General features: G+C 38.2%; 1 protein-coding gene across 4 annotated transcripts in view; it reads right to left on the bottom strand.

The window, feature by feature from the left end:
* Dennd1b (DENN domain containing 1B) overlaps positions 1-21,558 on the bottom strand; it is a 221,059-nt gene that overhangs the window by 153,581 nt on the left and 45,920 nt on the right. For all 4 annotated transcript variants that reach the window (XM_052737096.1, XM_052737092.1, XM_052737095.1 and 1 more), the window contains exon 3: positions 16,233-16,276. In XM_052737096.1, the coding sequence (XP_052593056.1) occupies positions 16,233-16,276 (44 nt within the window). The remainder of the gene's footprint in view (positions 1-16,232; positions 16,277-21,558) is intronic.

Here is a 21,558-nt window from a genome sequence, read left to right as displayed (position 1 = left end):
GCTTTCCATAGCTGCACTGAAAAGACCCTCTTTCAGTTAACCTCTAAACCTCCACTCCTGAGACTTTATCTGGGACAGAAATACCTACAACTGGGAGAGTTGTGGAATGGTTGGGTCTCCTCCTCTGAGGGTCAAAAGACCCAATTTGAAAGTTTCCAGTGGGTAATCACTGCTCCTCCCAATTAACACTATAATAAGAAATCCTAGAACAGAGTTCAACAACAGACTGAGTAATAATAATAAGGACCAGTTGAACTCTCCTAAGCAAAGAGATGATGTAGATTCAGTGAGGGACTATTTAACTCAACATCTCCCACCAGGAATTAGGGATTGTCTCTCCTGGTCTACTCTAATAGCATGTTGGCTTTTGTCCTTTCCATGCGATTATAGAATGAGTCATAAGCATTCAGCACATACACAAGGACACAGCAGCAATAACCAGTATCCAGTGAAGAAAGCATCTCCACTCTCCAGAAGCCTACCATGTGGCATCTAATTAGGTCCAGAGCTGCAACCCATCCTGAACTAATCATGGAAGGGAGACAGTTCTATGAGCCTTGCCACAGACATGCTAGGAACAACCAGAATCCAGATTCATTTGCTTTCAAGTAAGATCTTGACACAAATAATTATAAAGATATTTTAGTAAACTAATGTTCATAAGGCTCTCCACAATAATAGTATAGAAATAATAAATTTACATTAAAGTTTTAATATACATTTAAAGAGTATTATATGAGGGTCATTCTCAAATATTCATAATTGTATTTTATGGGGGAAAAAAACACTTCCAGAATCATTTTTACAACAACAAAAGTTCTATTTAGCAATTTTAATTCAAATTTTTCAAAAAGGACACAGTTTTCTAAAGACAACATTTGAATATATTAAGTAAATAAACAATTACATGTAACCATTCCATCTATCTGTACTTTATATAAGGGAGCAATAAACTCTACCAAAAAAAATCATGCACTACTCAGTCACAGCAGTTTAGGTAACAGAACTGAGCTCGAGTCCCACAATGTACCCTAAGATGTAGCAGGGCATCTCAGAGAACTGCCAGGAAAACTGACAGCCACATTCCACATTCTGTCTTCAAAGGGAAGACAGGCAGGCAGTATCTGGTGACGCAATTAGGACACACCTTACTACCAGAGAGGCTATAGGAGAGAGAGCCTGGGAGCATGTCTAAACATCATCTCTTGTAAGAAGTGCTTTAAACTTACGGAGTCTATTTAAAACTTAAGAGAGAAAAATAAAATAAGTAGGATAACTGAGCTCATATGATATTTTTCCTCTTGGTTTTCACATTTTTCTGGTTTGTTTTTTTTTAGTAAGAAATTAAACTCATTTTTACCCCTCCTCAAGTCAGAGAAGACACACTAAATCTGTGTGTTTTCATATTAATATTGTTTAGACAGTTAAGCTAATTAAGTTCACTATCAAAAATTCAAAATAAATTTTTATCACTAGAAGATTTCAGAACGTCCATGAAGCAGATGTAGCCAGTGAGGAGCGCTGTGCAGAATGATTTTAGAGAGACGTGCTAGTAAGATTCTGTCAACTTGACAAAGCTGGGGCCATCTGGAAAAGGGAATAGGAATTGAAAAATGCCTAAATAAGCCTGGCTTGTAGGCAAGTCTGTAGGGTGTTTTCTCCATTAGTGATTGACATGGGAAGAATGAGTCCACTGTAGGTAGTGCCACCCCTGCCCCGCCCGCCGGCCCATAGGTGGGTCTGGACTATGCTATATAAAAGAGCAAGCCCAAGCCAAGCAAACCACAGTGAACAGCACTCCCGAATGGTTTCTGCTTCAGTGTCTGCCTCCAGGTTGCTGCTTGAGTTTCTGCCCTGACGTCCGGTCATGATGGACTATAAGATTAAGATAAAATCAAGCCTTTCCTCCACAAGTTGCTTTTACTCATGGTGTTTATCACGGCAAGAGAAAGCAAATGAGAAGAGATACTGTGTGCCTGTCACTCATACACAGTGACACCTCTGCCTCCTGTCACTTCACATTGATCGAACATACAACCCAAAACACACTCACTCACAAAAGTAGACGGGTGCTGTACCTGGCAATAAAAGGTATAATTCATTACCTCTCATGAATTTAAAAGAGAAGCTTTTTAAAAGTATTAAAGTATATGTAAAACAAATGAGGATCTGGAGATTTTTGTCAAAGGTTCTATTATAAAATACCTGCAATGTTTCTGGTTATCTTTAAACTTCTCACACAAGTAGATATTGTGTGTCTTGAACTTAGCCACCCCACTGCCAGATCTCATTCTCCCTCTCCCATCAGTCCGCTTTGTTCTCCTACAGTTTCATTTTGTGATAACATAGGTACATATATTATATATGTCTATAGAAAACCTGGAAACCATAATTGAAAAAAAAAACATGCAACTATCTTTCTGAGATTGGCTTTATTCATTTAATATATTCACTTAGCTCCAGTCTAATCTATTAGCCTGAATTGAACATTCTTATTCTTCTGAATGGCTGACAAAAAGTCCATTGTGTATCTATACCATGTTTTCTTTATCTAGTGCTCTGTTGATGCACACCTAGGCTGGTTCCATAACTTAGCTACTATGCATATTGCTGCAGTAGTATTTCATGCACACTGTTTCTGTGATATGTGACCTTGGAGTCCTCTGGGTAAATACCCAGCCTTTATACAATAGATTTATCTTAACGTTTTTGAAAAGCCTCCATGATGACTTCCTTAGTGGCCACGGACATTACATTCCCAGGAACAGAGTGTAAAGGCTTCCCTTCTGTCCATTAACCCCACACCCTCACCAACATATGTTGTCGTTTGTTTCCTTATTGAGTACCGTTGGATGAGTCAGTGGAGTTCTGGTTTTGTAATGACTGAGTAAAGTTGAACATTCTCATGTATTTACTAGCCATTTGTGTCTCTTGTGAACTCTGCTCAGTTCATTAGCCAAGTTACAGACTGAGTTGTCCTTTTACTGTTTAGTTGTTTTCTATAATTCTGATGCTAATTTTATGAGGTCCCATTTGTTGACAGCTGCCCTTGACTGCAGATCAACTGCAGTTCTTTTCAGAACATCCTGGCTTATACCTACAACTTAAAACAGTTTTCCTTTTCCCCAATCATTTCAGAGTTTTAGGTCCTACATTAATATCTTTGATCCATGTGGATTTCGTTTTGGACAGACTCAAGGACAGGACTTCAGTTTCACTCTTGGTGTCAATACCAAGGTTCCCGTTTATTGAAGAGGCTGTCTTTCAACCATTGCGTGTTTCTGGCATCATTGTAAAATGCAGGCAGCTACAGATGTGAGAATCGACATTGGAACGCTCTACTGAATCCCACTGGTCTGTGGGTTTTGTGACAGTGCTACTGTTGTGCTGCACGGCTCTGTGGTGTGACTTGAGGCCTGTCCGGCACCATCGTTTTCCTAAGATTGTTTTGGCTACTGGGGGTCTTCTGTGCTTCCACATAAATTTAAGATTTGTTTTATTTCTGTGAAAAATGGGTTTGCATTGAATCTATAGATTACTTCTGTTGAGATATCTATTTTCATCATATCGCTCTTTTCCAAGTCAAGAGCACGAAAGTTCTTTCCATCTTCTAATATCTTCTTCAATTTTTTTTCTTAGATGTTTTAAAGGTTTTTGTTGGTTTTTGTTGTTGCTGCTGCTGCTGTGGTAGTGTGGTGTTGTTTTTGTTTTAAGACAAGGTCTCACTACGTTGATCAGGCTGGCAGTGAACTCCATCTGTCACTATCTCCAAAGTGCTGGGATTAAAGGCATGTGTCATCAAGTCCAGCTAGTATTTTTAAAGTTTTAATTATATGTCTTTCACTTCATGGGTAGGTATATTACAAGGTATTTTATCTCTCTGTCACAACCACTGTGAAAGGAACATGCCCCTGGGCTCTTCCTTAGCATGTTTGTTATTGGCATGCAGAAGGCAATTGATTTTTCTTTATTTCTGTCCTGCTACTTGGCTGAAAGTGTTTATCAGGATTTCCTGGTGTAGTCTCTTTGGTGTCTGATGTAGAAGCTAATCACTTGCATATAAGGACACTTTGCCTTCTTCCTTTCATACTTGTATCCCTTTTATTTCCTTCTCTGTCTTCTTACTCTTGCTAAGACTTCAAGCACTGTGGTGCATAAAGAAGGAAAACTAACTGCACCCTTGTCTTGTTCAGTTTCCCATTGACTTCAGACCAGGTATGGAGAAGTGGTAGGTGAATCTTCACACACTCAGTGCTGACTCTGGAGTGGAGGAAAGGAGTGATTCCAATTCAGGGTCAAGAGAGAAAGCATGATGCTGGTGCAAACAGCTGGATCTGCTCAGGCTGCTGTGAAAGCTGTGCTATCTGAGCTATGCCAGAGAGTGTGAGGACGGCGTGGATGCACACTCCCATTTCTCCAGTCCAAAGTCAACACTGAGCATGTGAACAATTGAGCAAGAAAACACAAACATGTGGTTAAATAAGATAAGGACAATCCAGGACTTCAAAACTGAGTTCAGTGGAGATAGAAATATTGATGAGAACTCAACCAAAAATAAAGATAGAATTGAAAAAATATCAATACCCCAACTGGAAAACTCGGGGGGAAACTCTGCAAGGAGAATGGATCAAGTAGAAGAAATAGTATCAAGACTTGGAAATAAAGTAGAGGAATTTGACCACATAAGCAAAGAATATGAAAAAATTTTAAGCACAGGAAAGGAACATGCAGAAATTGAGAGACATCATAAGAAATCTAAACCTTCAAATTACAGGCAAAATGGGGGAGAAGAATCTCAAGTTATTATAGAAAGCCACAACTGGCCAAAATGCAGAGAACAACTAACTATGGGGGCCCAGCTCCAAATGATACATCTACAACACATTCTCTACACATAAGGCTCAGGGAACAGCACAAAATAGAGGATAAAACAATTGTAAGAGCCAGAGTACCTGTTTCCTATATACAACAGGAAAGCTGAACCCATAAAATCCCAACAAAATGGTTGCCTAAACTAGCCCTGAAAATGATAACACCAGGGGACATGCCAACATGGATGAGGGAAACCCCACAAGGCCCTGCCCCTAGATGAAGAGCAATAGGCAAGGCATAACTTCTGAGAAGGGAAGATTCACTCTTTCCCACAGATAAGCCCTCAAATTTGTCCAATATCAAGTGGTCAGCCCTAAAATCTAACATATGATCCATACTAAATGGACTCAGCAGATTGTATTTACAAATTTATATTAATATCTGTAACAATATTAAAGAAAAAGAAGCCATGACTTTGTGAGGTAGTTGGAGGAAGGGGTGGAGAAAGAAGAAGGTGGAAAATGATTTAAAGACAGTGACTCAAATATGAAGTTCACAAAATATAAATAAGAATTTTTTAAAATAAAAAAAAATGTCTGATGTCCTCTTGATGAAGTGCTCCCATAATAATGTCATCTGACTGTTTAGGCTGGAAGTGTTTTGTCAGCAAGCAATCATTTCTACCTACTTGCATGCTGCTTCCACTGAGAGTCTAGGAATAAGCTTTGCCAACTTTTCATCCCAAGGCAGCCTCTGTCTTTGATGAAGACACACATTTCTTGGAGACAACAGAAAGAGAGATCCTGTCTTCTCAACCAATCTGCTAGTTTGTGCCTTTCAATGTGGAGTAGAGACTGTTATTGTTCGGTTATTAAAAGGTATATATCACTGTCTGACAAACTATTGACTTTATAGTGTTCTGTGCTTTTCTCTTCCTCGTTAGCTTAACTGCTGTTCCAGCATGCTTCAGTCTTCCTCTACCCTCTGAGCGTACTTATCTCTTCATTCTGAAGGAATGCTTCAAGTATTTTCTGAAGATTCACCTTAGTACTCATGAATTCAGTTTGTTATTATCACAGAAAATTAATTCTTCAAGTGTAACAGACAGGGTTTGGGGGACGGGGTAGTCTTGGTTAGCAGCTTCTTTTAGAATTTGGAATCCATCATTCCAAGACTTCTTGGGTTTCAGATTTTCTGCTGCCACATGACTAAGTTGTACTTGAAGCTCTCAATATACTTTCTTTGTTCTGTGTACTTAGTGTTTTAACTACAATACAATGTGGGCAGTTGTTTACCAGTTTTGTCTACTTGTTGTTTACAAATGCCCCTTGTACCTATATTTGGGAAACATTCTGCTATGATTTTACTCAAAACGTTTTCTCTCTGTTTAGCATTAAATATTTCTTTTTCTAAGCTCCTAACTCCTAGCTTTTACTCAAAACGTTTTCTCTCTATTTAGCATTAAATATTTCTTTTTCTAAGCTCCTAACTCTTAGATTTGTTCTTTCCATAGTGACACATATCAAATGTAGTCAGTTCATACTTTATTAATTTATGTTTTGTTGTTATCTGAATGCTACAATTTCTCCACTTCATCTTCACGTTTTAATGTTCTGTGCTCACCTTGCTGATCTATTTCCAGTTTTTCAGTTTGGTTTTTCTTCCACATTTCTATTGCTTTACGGAATTCCATTTTCATATCCTATACTGACTTCCGTGTTTCATTCACCTCTTCATTATTGAATAGAATTCATTTTTTGTATCTTCTCTGATTTCTCTGAGGGGTGTGTGTGTGTGTGTGTGTGTGTGTGTGTGTGTGTGTGTGTGTGTGTGAGAGAGAGAGGGGGGGGGGGGGTCCATGATTCATGCACTCTCTTTGATTTCTTCTGAATTATTTGCCTGAGATTTCATCTGACATTCTCATTAGAGGCCATTATTGTGGGATTATTAATTTTTGGAAGGGCTGTATTTCCTAGAGTTTTCACATTTCTCCTGTTATTTGCACTGAGACTTGTTCTTGTAGAGTTATGCCACTGGAAAATTGCTTTATATCACCCTTATTTAATGGAAATGTTGGCAATGTTCAAGAGAGTCTAGGCTGTAGTAAGACTGAGGTGTCATTTGGTTCTGCTACACTAGTTGGGATGTGAGCATTATCCTGAGGGAATACTGCCTTCAAAAACAATCACTATCAATGGAAACACAGTCATAATCACAAATTAATCACACTTAATGCTAATCATTTATGAAATAAAGGAACACTGATAATAATGCAACATGCAAAAATATATTAGTTACTACGGATGAGTAGGAAGCAAAAGGAAAAAAATCAGAGTTAGACTAGCCATTAGGACTGTGTTGACAGAGAAAGGTACAGAGTCTATGGCCAAACTACCCTGATCTCGCTCATCTGATCTCAGAAATTACATGTGGTCGGGCCTCCAGAGTACTCGGAGGAGAGAAAATGCAGGAGGAACGTGAAGGGGAGCGGTACTGGACATGGGGCAGTTTGGGCTAAAAGCAGAGTGAAAGGACTGTTAAACAACTGGAGAGGTGGTAAGGTACATGAAATGAAAGAGGTGAGCTAAAGGATTACATGGGAATGGGCAAGAGGAAGAGACAGTGGGTGTGTCAACCAAAACTAAGGACATAAAACAAAAACCTATGAAAATAAGTTAGCTGCTGCAAAATACAACTTTTAACAAAGGGGGTTCAAAGTTAATTACCTTGCATGAGTGAACAATAGTGCTCCAGGAGGCATGGGCTATTAAACAAAAGTCACAGGGCCAAGCATGGGATACTTTCCTACTAGTTTTTCATCAGGGAGTCCCAAAAAGCCTCCAGAACACTACTGTTTTTGGCCATTGCCTTTGGTTACCCACCATAACTACATGGAAAGGTCCTGCTGTTAAAGACACCACATACTTCAGCTGCAGGACATAGAGAAATCAAGCTGAAGCAGACCAGGAACCTGTCTGTTTCCTGCTTTCATAATACCAGAAAGTGCTATGCATCCTGTGGAAGAGAAAACACATCCAAGGTCTTACCAAGGACTGGACCTGTATGGTGGAATACTGACCTGCCTGGTAAGATGCACTCACTGAAACAAAACTACTACTGTTATAGGGTAATCAACTGCTTTCTGACTGGATCTGAGGCCTGTTCCACAGGAGGGAATTTCATGGCTGGTACTATAATCCTCATCAAAAACAGCTTATGGCTGGAAAGGTCAGAGGCCCAAGAGTAGAAGCTGCTATTTCAATTTTGTTAAATAGTCATGCTGTCAAATTGCCTTCTAAATATTTATATTCACAGAGTAGGGTTGTTCTCAACCTTTTCTAAAGAGCTTCTTTTTGTAGTAGGCAGAAGTTAATGATCAAAGTTCTGAGCATGAGACTGAGTGCTCAGCCCTAAATGGGACAGCTGTACACACACACACACACACACACACACACACACACACACACACACACACACACACAAAGCTCAGCGAACATTGTGGAAAAGGAGGCAGAAAGAATGTAAGAGCCAGAGGATGGGAAGAAATGCTATGAAATGCTGTCTTCTGGACATGACATGCCATCATCTCATGAATTCACAGCAGCTGTGATTATCCCGGGCCCCATGCCTTACTGAGAAGCTATTGGCAATAGACAGTTACTGGGGGAAGAAGGATGCGACCACTGACCAGTAGGTTTCCCAGGCTCCAGTGGATGGCCTCACACACATACACAAATGGCAGCTCAACGCAACTTAGTGAGCTAGCCAAAAACAAAACAAAACAAACAAAAACCATGGAGTTAGAGTGGGGCATGCTACAGGGGATATGAGAAGGTTGGAGAGAGGGATTACCTATTGTTTGTACTTCATTGTCATTGTATACATATATGAGACTCTCTCTAATTGGGTAGTAAATAAAAGTCAAAAGTGAAGAGAGGGCTGGATAAGGGCATAGAGGACTAACGGCGTCCAGCTTGCCTGCCAATTCCTGACTCTAGTCTTCAGGGATTCCTTTCTGGGGTTTACAGATGTCTGTCACACAGCTGGGCATTCCTTTGTGAGGTTGTGTCACAGACACTGGGAATCCTTCAGGATTCTTTGGTGATTCTTCAGCAGTATGTTAGTGAATGCTATGGGTTGACACATATAAGCTGGTCCCATCTTCATGGGTCAGATTGTGAATGTTGGCTCCAGCCCACTGTGGTCCTTCCCAGTATCTATCTATGCTGTTCCTAGACCTGGTCAGTACTGGAGACTTCACCTCAGTCAATAATATGATTCTTATTCTAAGTTTTCCCTGCCATATGTAAGATCATAGATTAACTTTGAGGACAATCATGCTAAGTGAAATAAACATCTTTCAGAAAAATAAATGAAGTATCTGAAATAGCAAAACTCACCAAAGCAGAAAGTAGAACGGTGCTCACCAGAGATAGTATAATGTTCAGTTTACGAGCTGAGTAAGTTCCAGAGACCTACTATTCATTTTGCTCACGGCTCACAATACGTGGAATTGCCATACAGTAGGTAGATCTCAAGTACTTATTCCTAGACAACAAAGATGCTAGAGAAAACTGCAGATACACCCTTCACCTTATCTATCGATCGTCCTTAGTGCAGCTCAAACAAGTACAGTGGCCTTCAAGGAAATCACCATGTCTCAAGTTCCTCACCTTAAGATACCTTCCTAGCACATAGATGAGCATGTGGAAATACCTTACTTAAATGCCCTTTCTCATTATTTACTTCTTTCTTATACACCAAGAGCAGGAAGCATAGGCACAAAGTTTTCATCATCTGGCTTAATTACCTGTGCATCCTCAACACCAGGTTTACAAATTAAACACCAACTTTCTGACAGTTCTTTAAACCAGCCCTGTGCTTTAGGTTCTTGTTACTTCTTCCATGCCCTAAATCTCAAAACTTGGGGCTGTATGACATGATTTTTCTCCCTTCTTATTCCCTAGCCGATCAATAACCTAGTCGAAGTTTTTTATTCCCTTGAGTTAACTTGAAGAACTAAAAAAAAAGAGCTTTTTAAATTCTTGCAATTTATAATTAAATGGTCCTAAATGGCCAGCAGGAGTCTATAAAAATGTAAAAGAGGAAGTTATATATAACCCATCTCTTACAGAACAAAATAGCTAGAAAGAGCCATAGCACATAAGGTTATCTAACTTTCTCATTATGGAGTCACAGAAATAGCATGAGGTCTGTAGAAGCAGACGTCTCTAAGCAGATACCCTTGTCCTTAAACCTTACCTCCCAGATTCACTTGCACGAGTGAATTCTGTAACACCACCTTGCCTGAAGCACACAGTTAGACCCTCCTAACTACTTGGAAGAAACCCACACTAGAATACCTAGCATAGCCAAACGAGAAACTCTGGCTTTGGAGCTGTGGTCTTCTTCCCAGATGCCTCCTTTCTACACTTGAATGCTAACTCTCCACTAGTATTTAGTTTCAGACTTCACAAGCTTGATTTTCTTTGTGCAGAAGTGTATCAAAAACTAACTAAAGCTGCATGAATCCCTATGTCTATGTTTTGCAAAAATGACTGCTACACTTCATTATTGTTTTATCCTAGGCAAAAAGGTTTAAGATAAAAATGTATGTTATCAATCAGTACAAATCAAAATAAGCTATAATCATTATGGCTAAAATACAATGGAAGAAACATCAAACTGTATAATATTTGGATAACTGTTTAAAGGAAACAGAAAATAATTTATACTTTAAATAAAATATTCCCTAGTATAATCCATTAAAGAAAATATATAAAAACCAGGAAGCTGATTTTTGAAAATATATAAAAAGGGCCAAAATTAGTGTTCTCCTTTAAGTATTTATACTGAACATCCTAACATTATACTTTTCAAGATTTAAAATGTCTAGCATATGTAAAATCTATTAAAATGCACATAACTAATCTGAATCAACATGAAAATATACCTAATAAATATTGCTATTCATCTGGCTCTTTTAGTTCTCCCTTAATATACAAATGAACTTCTTTTCTCCAAAATACAGCAGCTGGGAATGAAAGAAAGATTTCAAGTCATCATTTTTACATCATATTCCATCATCTTTTCATTGGTTTCTCTGAGCTTTCCTTTGAGTGAGCCCCTTTCTTTAAAAAGAGGTTTCTTTTTAGATCAATACATATTTCCATAATCCACACCGCAGTTTCCTCCTCTTCTCCCCAGGGTGGACTAACCCCCACACCCCAACTATGGCTTACAACTGTCTTTAAGCCCGACAACAATAACAAGATAACAAAAGAGCAGGCAGGCAGAGGCTAGCCAGTACCATATGTTGACCAAGTTCAGTATTTTTAGCTGCCATAGAGTATTTTTTAAATTAAATTTTTTAAAAGTGAAATGTCTTCATACCACTTGTCCTCCAGAACTGTATTTCAGGCAAAAACTTTAAATACTGAGGAGCAACCTACAATACTTCTTTTAAAAGTTATCTACTAAGGATGTGTTGAGAAAGGAGCGAATACTCACTAACTACAGAAGGGGAAAGTCAGTTAGTGAGTACTCATTCTGCTCGTCACAAGCACCCTTCAACTTAAACCTAAAGAATTTTTTAAGACTCACTTTTAAAGCAGCATGCAGATGTGAGCAAGCCTGATTCAACATAGCATAGTCCGTGTGAACCAACAGCTTTATAGCAATTTTAAGAGGCATTCTTTCCATCAAGCAACAGCTAGATAAGTTCCCATCTTTTGCTTTATAGTCAACCAACTTCAACCTCTTTTTTTAAAGTGAAAATAAACTTAGATGTGGAGTTCTGACCTGCCAGAGTAACAAACCCTCCATCCAAGACTCCACACTGCTCAGTCTGTTTGGGAGAGCTGCTTCAGAAGATGCATCAGACTAGATTATGTCACTGTGGAAAAGTCCTTTGTCCACTCTGCTCCTCTCAAACACTCTGTAGAACTAAAGCCCAACTTTACTTTTCCCTGTAAAAAAGTGTCTGTAAAGACCTGTATTTATTTCAGCAGCATCACAGACGACTTTACTGCTGGAGGCTGTGGAGCGGGGTCAGGCCTTCCTGGCTGGAGTACATCATTTGGAGAGTTAGAATAGAATAAGTTCACTGATGTAAGAATAAATAAAAACATCCTAGTTCTACAAGTGCACTACAGTAAACTTTCCATCCTTGGGCTGAGCAGTTATGTCATCTTTACAGGGCTTCAAATACAACATTAATGTTATATACGCTGTAATATCCAAATGCAATGTCAAATGTTTCTTAAATAGTTTTTCACTGTAAATTTGTGAAAGCACATTAGTTCCACTGCCAGCGGACACCTAATCCATTAAACAAGGTTTAGAAAATAACATTGTTTGACCTGACTAGTTTCCTACTGCTGCCAACGAAAATTTCAATTTCTTTTTTTTTTTTTTTTTTTTTTTTTTTTGGTTTTTTTTTTTCGAGACAGGGTTTCTCTGTGTAGCTTTGTGCCTTTCCTGGATCTCGCGCTGTAGACCAGGCTGGCCTCGAACTCACAGAGATCCGCATGCCTTTGCCTCCTGAGTGCTGGGACTAAAGGCATACGCCACCACCGCCCGGCGAAAATTTCAATTTCAACAAGTCAAAATATAAAACAGGCTTACAGCAAATTAAGAGTGTGGTCATATTTCATATTAAATTTTCCAACATTGTACCTGCAAAGGAAATAAATCCCATCTTTATAACAGTAGTTGACAATCTGATTCTCTTCTGGATACACAGCAACATAGGAGGAACATAACCTTGTATGTTCCTACGAAAAGCATACTGACAAGAGAGAATTCATTTCAAAGTTACTAAGATAGTTACAAAATGTTTGGAATATGAAACAAAGTAAGCATCTAAATATAATTTTCATATTAACCTCTTCTCTTTACAAAACCTGATATTCTCAAAAATTAATCAATTTGTCATAGAAATGGGTTTGTACAAAAATATACTTGTGTATGTACATACATCCTCATAAGAGTAAAATTTCCTTTCACATCAAAAATCAGTTTGTGACAGTACCAAGCCCAAAAAAGTTTTAAAAGTTAATTTCTTAATAGTCCATAACTGCTTCTAATTATTTTATTAATACTAGAATAAATAAGTTATTGCCAAATAATTTAGAACTTCATAATTAACATACTAAATAAAACTACAAAATACCCAGATATCAATACTGCTCAGTTTTAAATCATGAAAATCTTTGCATTATCCAAATCGCTTTTAAGTCAAACAGGGAGGGAAAAATGAATGAATATATAAAACTATATGGTCACGTGTTTAAGAAGCATTCCTTCTGAACCGCACAGTACGACAGCTACACTTGGTTGAACATAAAAGGCTGTGTGAAGTGTCGAGTTTGACTGCCAGGCAGCTAGCTGGCAGCCTCCACATAAGAAAGCCCCAAAAGGATACAGCTGAAATGCACACGTGAAAATATGTCCTTTACTATGACACACTGGAAATTATAATTTAAACTTTCCACTTCCTACATGATTGGCTAATGAACGGCACATTACTAACGTGATTACAGTTACTGTGGCATGTGGCCTTTTCTAACAGGTTTCTAAGTGCACTTTTATCTAGGGAAATGAAAGGGAGGAGGCGGAACCATGGTCAGGAAATCATCACAAGTCAGTGATGAGCAAGCGCTCTAAATTTCAAGCTGCAAACTTCTCACCAGGCCACGTCTTTCATTCATACTTTAATGAAACTCCATTATATTTGGCATAGCCCTTGAACTCTTTCTAAACTGAAGTTTCCACAGAGCTCTCGGACTATACTTCCTAGAACATTAGTTACCTGTCTTTCCCAGTGTGGTCAAGATAACATATCATGAGTTTATTCAACTTTCTTTAATATGTTACTCACTCAACTAAACAAACATTTATTCACACTTTATTATATGACAGCCACAGTGGTATATGGAAACTAGAAAAAAAATGAGAGGGAGGGAAGCGGCAAAGAGGAAGGGAGGGTAGTCCTTCAGATATATAAAAGAAGCTATGAAATTACAGGCAGGTTGCTGGAGAAGTTCAAGAAAGTACAAGAAATAATTTTCAAGCTGGGGTTTAAGATTAAAGTGAAATCTCAGCAATGTAGCAGCCTAAATAAGACCTGGTCCATGACAATAAAGTCAACATGCCCATGTGGATGAGGGAAGTCTCATAAAGTCCCACGACTAGATTAAGAGCTACAGGCAATTAATGACTGCTAAGAGAGAAAATCAATCTTCCCTGGGGATGAGCCCCTGATATGTTATCCAGTCCCAAGTGGTCAGTGGTAAAAACATACATATGAGCAACACTAAACTGACTTGGCAGGTTAATATTTTCATATTTATATGCATGTACATATTAGCAATAGTAGTTAAAGAAAACAGAAATAATACATGAAAGTAGGAGGGCATGGCTTGCAGGTAGAGCCAGGAAAAGTGGGAGAGGGAAGCAAGATAGCAGGGGACTCTTGAAGATGATCCAAGCATACTATACATATTATGAAATGTCATAAAGAAACAGCATTTTTTACAATTAATAAATGCTAAAAAATATTTATAAGATTGTAAGGATGCTCTGTTGGTGGCACATGCCTTTAGTCTCAGCACTCTGGAGGCAGAGGAAGGGTGATCTGTGAGTTCAAGGTCAGCCTGGTCTACAAAGCAAGTTCCAAGCCACACAGTGAGACCCTGTACTCAGAAAGACAAACCTAAGGAAGACTGTGAAGACTGAAGTGCACTGGATTCCTGGGGTTTATGGGAGTTCACTGTCACTTACACAGTGAATTGCTTCTGGTTTAGACTAAATGCAGGAACGCTGACTGGCGCAACTCACAAACAGCATGGTATTAGCCAAGAAGACCAGCAACAGGTGATCACACTAAAGTCTATTCAGATGGACTGACAAGTACATATCTTCATATGGAGGCCCCTAGTTAGGCCTCTCTAGGGCCCCAAAAATTCTAAGGAACAGTTTTAAAGGGAGAAATAAAAATAATGTAGTAATACTTGAAAGGGGACAAGAGGTTGCTTGTAGATCAGTGGACAAAAGATAACTGAGAAGATAAAGAAACAAGCATTTCAGACTGGTAAAATGAGTCCAAAATCATTGCAGGACTAGGAACACACTCAGCTTAGCTTCTTACATCAAAGTCACCCCTTCACTGGAGGGACTTACTTAAGGATATTTATGGTATGTATAAATCCATCGTTCACTAAAGGCTAACAGCAATTTAAGAATGTATAGCCTCCTTTTCTTTGAAGTCATGGTCAAGGGCAATAGACATAATCAGTACCTAACATGCCCATCTAATTGGCTCATTCAAGTTACCTTCCAATTTCCCATCTTTCATGTTGGCATTCTTGTCTAGAAAATTATCCTTTCAGGCCAGGCGGTGGTGGCACACACCTTTAATCGCGGCACTCGGGAGGCAGAGGCAGATGGATCTCTGTGAGTTCAAGGCCAGCCTGGTCTACAGAGCGAGATCCAGGACAGGCACCAAAACTACACAGAGAAACCCTGTCTCGAAAAACCATAAAAAACAAAAATAAATTATCCTTTCACAATACTCAAATTCATGCATACTATTTCTGAATGAATACTTGTAAAGATATACTTTTATGAGATTTACTTTTTGCAGATTGTGGGAATCACACCTGAAACCAAAAATATGAGCTGGTAAAGTTATCATTTTAACAGTGAGAAGACTATTATTAGCTCACTTCTTCTTAGAGAAAAGACAGAACTTATTTATTAGGTATCCAGGGAATTTCATCAAAACAAATTAGTGTAAATTATAATTCAACCCCAAATTGATATTCCCATAACATAAATTTTAAAATATTTTCCTATGAACTCATACCAAACTAGTTCATTTTTGGTCATAGTAAATATTTAAGGAACTACAGAAAACTATAAAATGACAACCAAGAAATTCATCCTGCAGTTTCCTTCGGATGTCTTAGCTTTCTAAGAAAATAAAGTGATAAAAATTATTTAGAAATAAGGAAATATTCCCAATTCAACTTCTAAATGTGATTCAAGAATTACTGATCACTTATTTATAGCAGTTATACTTATTTCTAAGTATACAGAAATAATGAGTACAGCCAATAAAAAATTAATATTATCAAGTTTTTATGACTGGGAGTTTTTTATTGTTCCCAAATAGAAATCCCATACATGAAAGTATAAACTACGTTGAGACCGTAAGCGCCCAACTGCGATGATTCTCACTATAAGCATGCCTTAACTCACCTACTTGGCCACTTAAAAACTCTTCCATAAAGTCTCCACAATTTTCTTTCTCACAGTTTATCGAGAAAAATAATTGCTGCTATTCATACACAATATCAGCAGTAAACAGTAATAATGTAATATACCAACTGAAAATGTTTTTAAATTAAGTTCCCAACCTGGTCTCCAAAGTCCTCTGGGAATTTCCACAATACCACAGGACCTGCAAACAATTGACATATATTATTAAAAGAAACATAGGAAGATGCTAATATTCTTAAAATGATCAATTTTGATATTTTTAACACAATTATAAGGTTAATTTCTCTGTATTTTATAAATTAAATATTTTGACATTTAGATTTAAATAATCTTAGCAACATAGTGAAATAAAATTCATAACTTAAGCTACTAAAAATCATTCCCTCTAGCAAACTCTTTGCATGCCTTGGAGTCTAACATTCTACAATAAATTTTCAATTTAACTACTTATAAAAACACTAGTTTTGGCTTGAAAATGAAAATATAAAAGCAGTAAGTATACTAATAACCAAACACAGCCTCAGAGACTAAACCAAAGCATATTGCCTTAAAATTTCATTTTAAATTTCAATTAAGAATATATGATGTCAATAATCATTTTTGCTTTATATCAGATTTAAATGCTCAAATTTAACTCTAAAGTAATTTTTGAGTAGTCGGTAAGCTACTGCATAAATTTAATACAGCTTTTTAAAAATAAATTTGATTTTGCAATCTATTTCAAGAAATAAATGTGACTTATATTTGTATTAATTTCTAGATAGAGTATAAAAAATCAACAGCTTTATAAATATTCATACAAGTTGTTTACTTCCACATTTCTCAACCCCCTTTTTTCAATGTGGTAAAAGATGGCATTGTTGGCTTTAATTAGCACTAGTAAATATTTTGGCCATGTACTTAATTCTGCCAAAAACAAAACTGAATATTCCAAATGATTTTTTAAAGGGTAATTAACGGTGGGTTAATAGCATTTCTGGAAGAGAGATGCTGAAACCCCATGATAGAGTTAACATACAGATGCTGTCAGTCTAAACTCCACCCCAAGGAAAAGGCCTCAGGGACCAGAGACTCCACTCTGTATCCAGTCCGTGAGCAACTACAGCCGACTGCACAACCACCACCACTTTACAGCACATTTTTAAAATACAAATCAGGGTGCGGAATTTCTTAAACATTAATTCCAAAATCCAATAAACGGCTAGCAGCATTTTAAGCATGAGCTGGCTAATCTAGTACTTCCATGAGTAGTTCAAACAGGATTTTTTTTTTGTTTTACTTACAAAGCTTGCCATCTACAAAAATTTTAACTTAATAATAATTAAGGAATTAAAGTTTTCCACATAAATAAGCCATGTAGAACATCCTGCATAAAACAATACATTAGAAATTTATGAAGGGCAACATCAGATGGTTTGTCTTCATCCATATAAAACAAATGTTTACATTTCGGAAATTAATGTAAAAAACATCAAAGATCAACTGGAAATCCTCAGGCAGACTTATCTTTGCAGATCCTGTAGATAATTACATCCCAAATTGTATAGGTTCATGGGGTACTTTGATCAAAACTGAGAGCTCATAATGCAAAAGTCCTCAGGAGAATCTTCACGAACAAAGTATGACAGTAAATTAGCAGTAATAAAAATAAATCATCACACAGAGGCAGGCTAGTCACACCGCATGGGATGGGCTTCGAGGCAGATATTTAACTATCCTTTTTCGTCAATCACAACTTTAGCGACTATTGCTATTTCAGAATATGAGCAGGTTACTAGGCCTAAGTTGTGTTACCCTCACCGTTTGTTTACTTCTGGCTCCATACAGCCAAGGATGCTTTGGTGGCCTCACTTTTCACACAGCCCCTTGCTCATTCATTCATTTTTTTCTATATACTATATTTTCACAGAGGGAAAACAAACGACTACATGAAAGGTTTATTGGATTAAACATCTAGTGGAAAATATCCTATTTATTTCATTAAATAAATCTCATCCTTCAGCAGCATGCAAAACTGCATTAGAATCACGTGCACTCACATTTTGAAGTGGATTAACTTAGTTACTGCTTATGTGGTTCTATTTCAACTACATATTTGTAGCAACCTTTCAAAGTACTGCAAAGGAACAAAAGCCCTGAGAAAAATAATCCGATTTTGTCACTTCGAACAAAGCCTGAATTTTCTCTTCCCTGAGGATTACTCCAGATCCTCAATCTGATCTGTCAGGGCCGATTTTATGCTGCTCTTAGGGGAGACTGGGCTGCATAGAGGTGACAGGGACGCTCTTCTCGTCCCCCAGTCAGGGTCCAGGGAGACTCCACATCATCCCAGACACACTGTTGCTGACAGGAAGAACATGTTACTTCTTTCTCACATAATTACATCATAAGTACACTAAGTTTTGTTAAATCAGTAATCTTGTAGATAGCAATAAATTACTGTTTGGTATGAGCATAAATGTTTTTAAATTATGTTTCTTTAAACATAAAGTAAGAAAAAGCCTGTAATTTGATATTTCATATTTTCTAGCCCTTAATAAGAAACAAAAATTAAAAATAACTAAAGATACTAATGTGGATTATACTAAACTACAAAAAAAATCACAAGATAAAAAAAATTCCTAATTTCCATAAATGACTAAAATCTCTTTGATTCTGGGGAATTCAAAGATGAATTAAATATATAGTTTCTTTATTATTATGCATCTAGAAAACCACTATAGTTCAGACACTATATACCTTGGGAAAAATAGAATGTGTAACCTTTGCATCTTGTTTGAGTACGGATTTGTTCTTTAAAGACATATTTATTTTTATTTATGTGTATAAGTGTGTTACCTGCATGTGTGTACTTGCACCAAATATATGCCTGGTGCCCTAGAGCGTGAGAAGAGAGCAGTGACCCCCCTGAACCTGGAATCACAGACAGTTGTGAGCCACCAGGTGAGTGCTGGGAACCAAGAGGGGTCCTCTGCAAGAGCAGTCAGTGCTCTTAACTGCTGAGCCAATTCTCAAAATCTGTGATGACAGCTTTGTCCAAGCTTGACTCGCCTACATTACAGAATGTGAACAGACAAGGAAACGTCAGTCAAAGCGTGAGATGCTCTTAGCCTCATCAGACAGCTGGCTAAGACTGGAGCTTCTTGGCTGAGAGTGAAAGAGAACTTATCCTGGAATATTTCCTCATAATAAATATTTCTGTGGCCCATCTAAGTTCCACAAAACTGCATTTCATGCAAAACTGAACCCCTTGCCTTCTTATTCTCCATAGCATTCATGGGCAGAATGTCAGAGGCTTCTAGGTTTTTGCAAAGCATTCTTTTAAGCAAGGTTACTACAGGACAATTCAACTCAACTTGAAGATTCCTTCACTTGGTAAATCCAAGAACTGCTGCTAACAAAGGAATGTCTTTGAAAATAAATGAATAGGAATTATTAAATAAAAATGAGTAACTTTTTTGAAAATGTAACTTTAACTTTTCCACCTATGGAAATACCATTAGCGAAGTTAAAACAGGATCCCTACCATTTACAGAAAAAAGAAACATTAAACCGAGAGTATATACAGGCAGGGCATGGTAGTGCATGCCTTTAATCCCAGCACTTAGGAAGCAGAGGCAGGTGGAGTTCTGTGAGTTCAAGGCCAGTCTAGTCTACATAGTGAGTTCCAGGACAGAGAGACCCTATCTCAAAAAAAAAAAGAAAGAAAGAAAGAAAATGTGTGTGTGTGTGTGTGTGTGTGTGTGTGTGTGTGTGTGTGTGTGTGTGTGTGTGATGAATCTAAATTAAGAAAATGCCTCCAAAAAATCACATCAAGTCTGTAAGTATTTTCGTCATTAGTGATTGGTGGGGGAGAGCCCAGCCCATTGTGGGTGGGGCCACCCCTAGGCTGGTGATCTTGGGTTTTATGAAAGCTGGCTGAGCAACCCAAGGGGAACAAATCAATAAAGAGCACCCTCTTCAAGGCCTCTGCATCAGCTCCTGCCTCCAGGTTCCTGCCCTGTTTGAGTTCCTGCCCTGACTTCCTTCAGTGATGGACTATGATGTGGAAGTAAGCTATCATGGTGTTACATAGCAACAGGACCACTAACTAGGAAAGAGGTCCTGCATACTGATATTTCATTAGATCAAAGGGATCTAATCATCACCAACAGATGATTTGGGCAGCAGAGAACATTCCAGACTGGAGAAAGAATATGCATGATGTCTTGAAGAATAAAAAGAAACAGGGTATCCTTTGTAAAAGTAAGCAAAATTTAACAAATCAAGAAAATAACTTAGGGAGAGAGTGGGGAGGGACGAGGCTGGATTGGCAAGAGAAGTGGCAGTAACCCAAGGAGGAAGAATAGCCGGCAGGAGGACGGCACAGCTGCCATGCTTGGGCATCACGGGAAGTGGCACACCCTTGGAGATGAATGAAAAAAGTAAAAACTCGCTGCAAGTCATGGAGAAGGGATGGCTGCAGAAGGGCAGTCACATTTAAAGGTGCAAAGCCATAGGAAGAATGAAGGGCAGAGGAAAGAGGCAAACGGAACGTGGGGTAAGTAAGCACTGGGCAAGAGGTTTGTGTCCAAGAAGGGAACTAAGCAAGCTGTACAAGCTGAGAGCAGAGACAGGATGTTCAGCTAGACGCCTTGTCTTTGATAACAGTCTGCATTTGAGCATGCTGACAGGAACCAATAACCTAGTGGAAAGCCAGCAAAGAAGGCACCCAAGGTCCCTAAGAAGGCAGAAGGAGTGGGGTCCTGATCAGGACAATGCCTGGGGCTTAAACAGGAGGAAGGTGTTTTCTGCTGTTATAGGAAAAGGAAGCAGGAAGCACAGCTCCCAGTAATTCTGAGGAAATGGTGCAGAGGATTGTATAAAAACTGCTGGTTCCTCCCCCACTCTCATGCTGCAGGAAGCTCTCTGAAGCAAACTAAACAAGGAGGCATGAATCAGTTGTTCAGGTAATACTAAGTATTCAGGTTAGACAGCGGTTAAAATCTGGCATTGAAAGCCAATGTAGTGGGATTTCCCATTATGGTCCAAGAGCCAAAGTGGGAAAGACATCAGATAATTCAGGCAACATTAAGGTTTCTGTCAGTCACAACTGATAAAAAGGGAACTTAAATATGTGAGTAGTAATAACTACAAATTAGTTATTACATACTAACTTTAAAAAAAGTGAACTTTTTCAGTAAAATCCATCCATGTTATATGTTATTATCAAAATAACAAATGCATTTTAAAAGGTGACCAGTGAATATTTGGAAACTGTGTGACTGAGAAGTAAAACAAACAAATGGAAGCAAATGTGGACTAACAAGATGGCTGGAGGGAATGCTGACTCTCTGCTCACTGCTAGCATGATGATGCCTTCTGTCCCCTCAGAGAGGGTGCTGAAATCTACCAGCTCAATCTATCTTCCCCACTCTGGTTAAACTGAAGAACAGCCTCATCTGCCTATCTAAGTGTGTCACA

The sequence above is a fragment of the Peromyscus californicus genome, unplaced genomic scaffold (genome assembly GCF_007827085.1).
Source record: "Peromyscus californicus insignis strain IS unplaced genomic scaffold, ASM782708v3 Scaffold_14__1_contigs__length_90479793_seg_2, whole genome shotgun sequence".
In the NCBI taxonomy this organism is placed as follows: Eukaryota; Metazoa; Chordata; class Mammalia; order Rodentia; family Cricetidae; genus Peromyscus; species Peromyscus californicus.
Note: the sequence above shows the minus strand (reverse complement) of the source record. Positions and strands in the feature narration are given on the sequence as shown.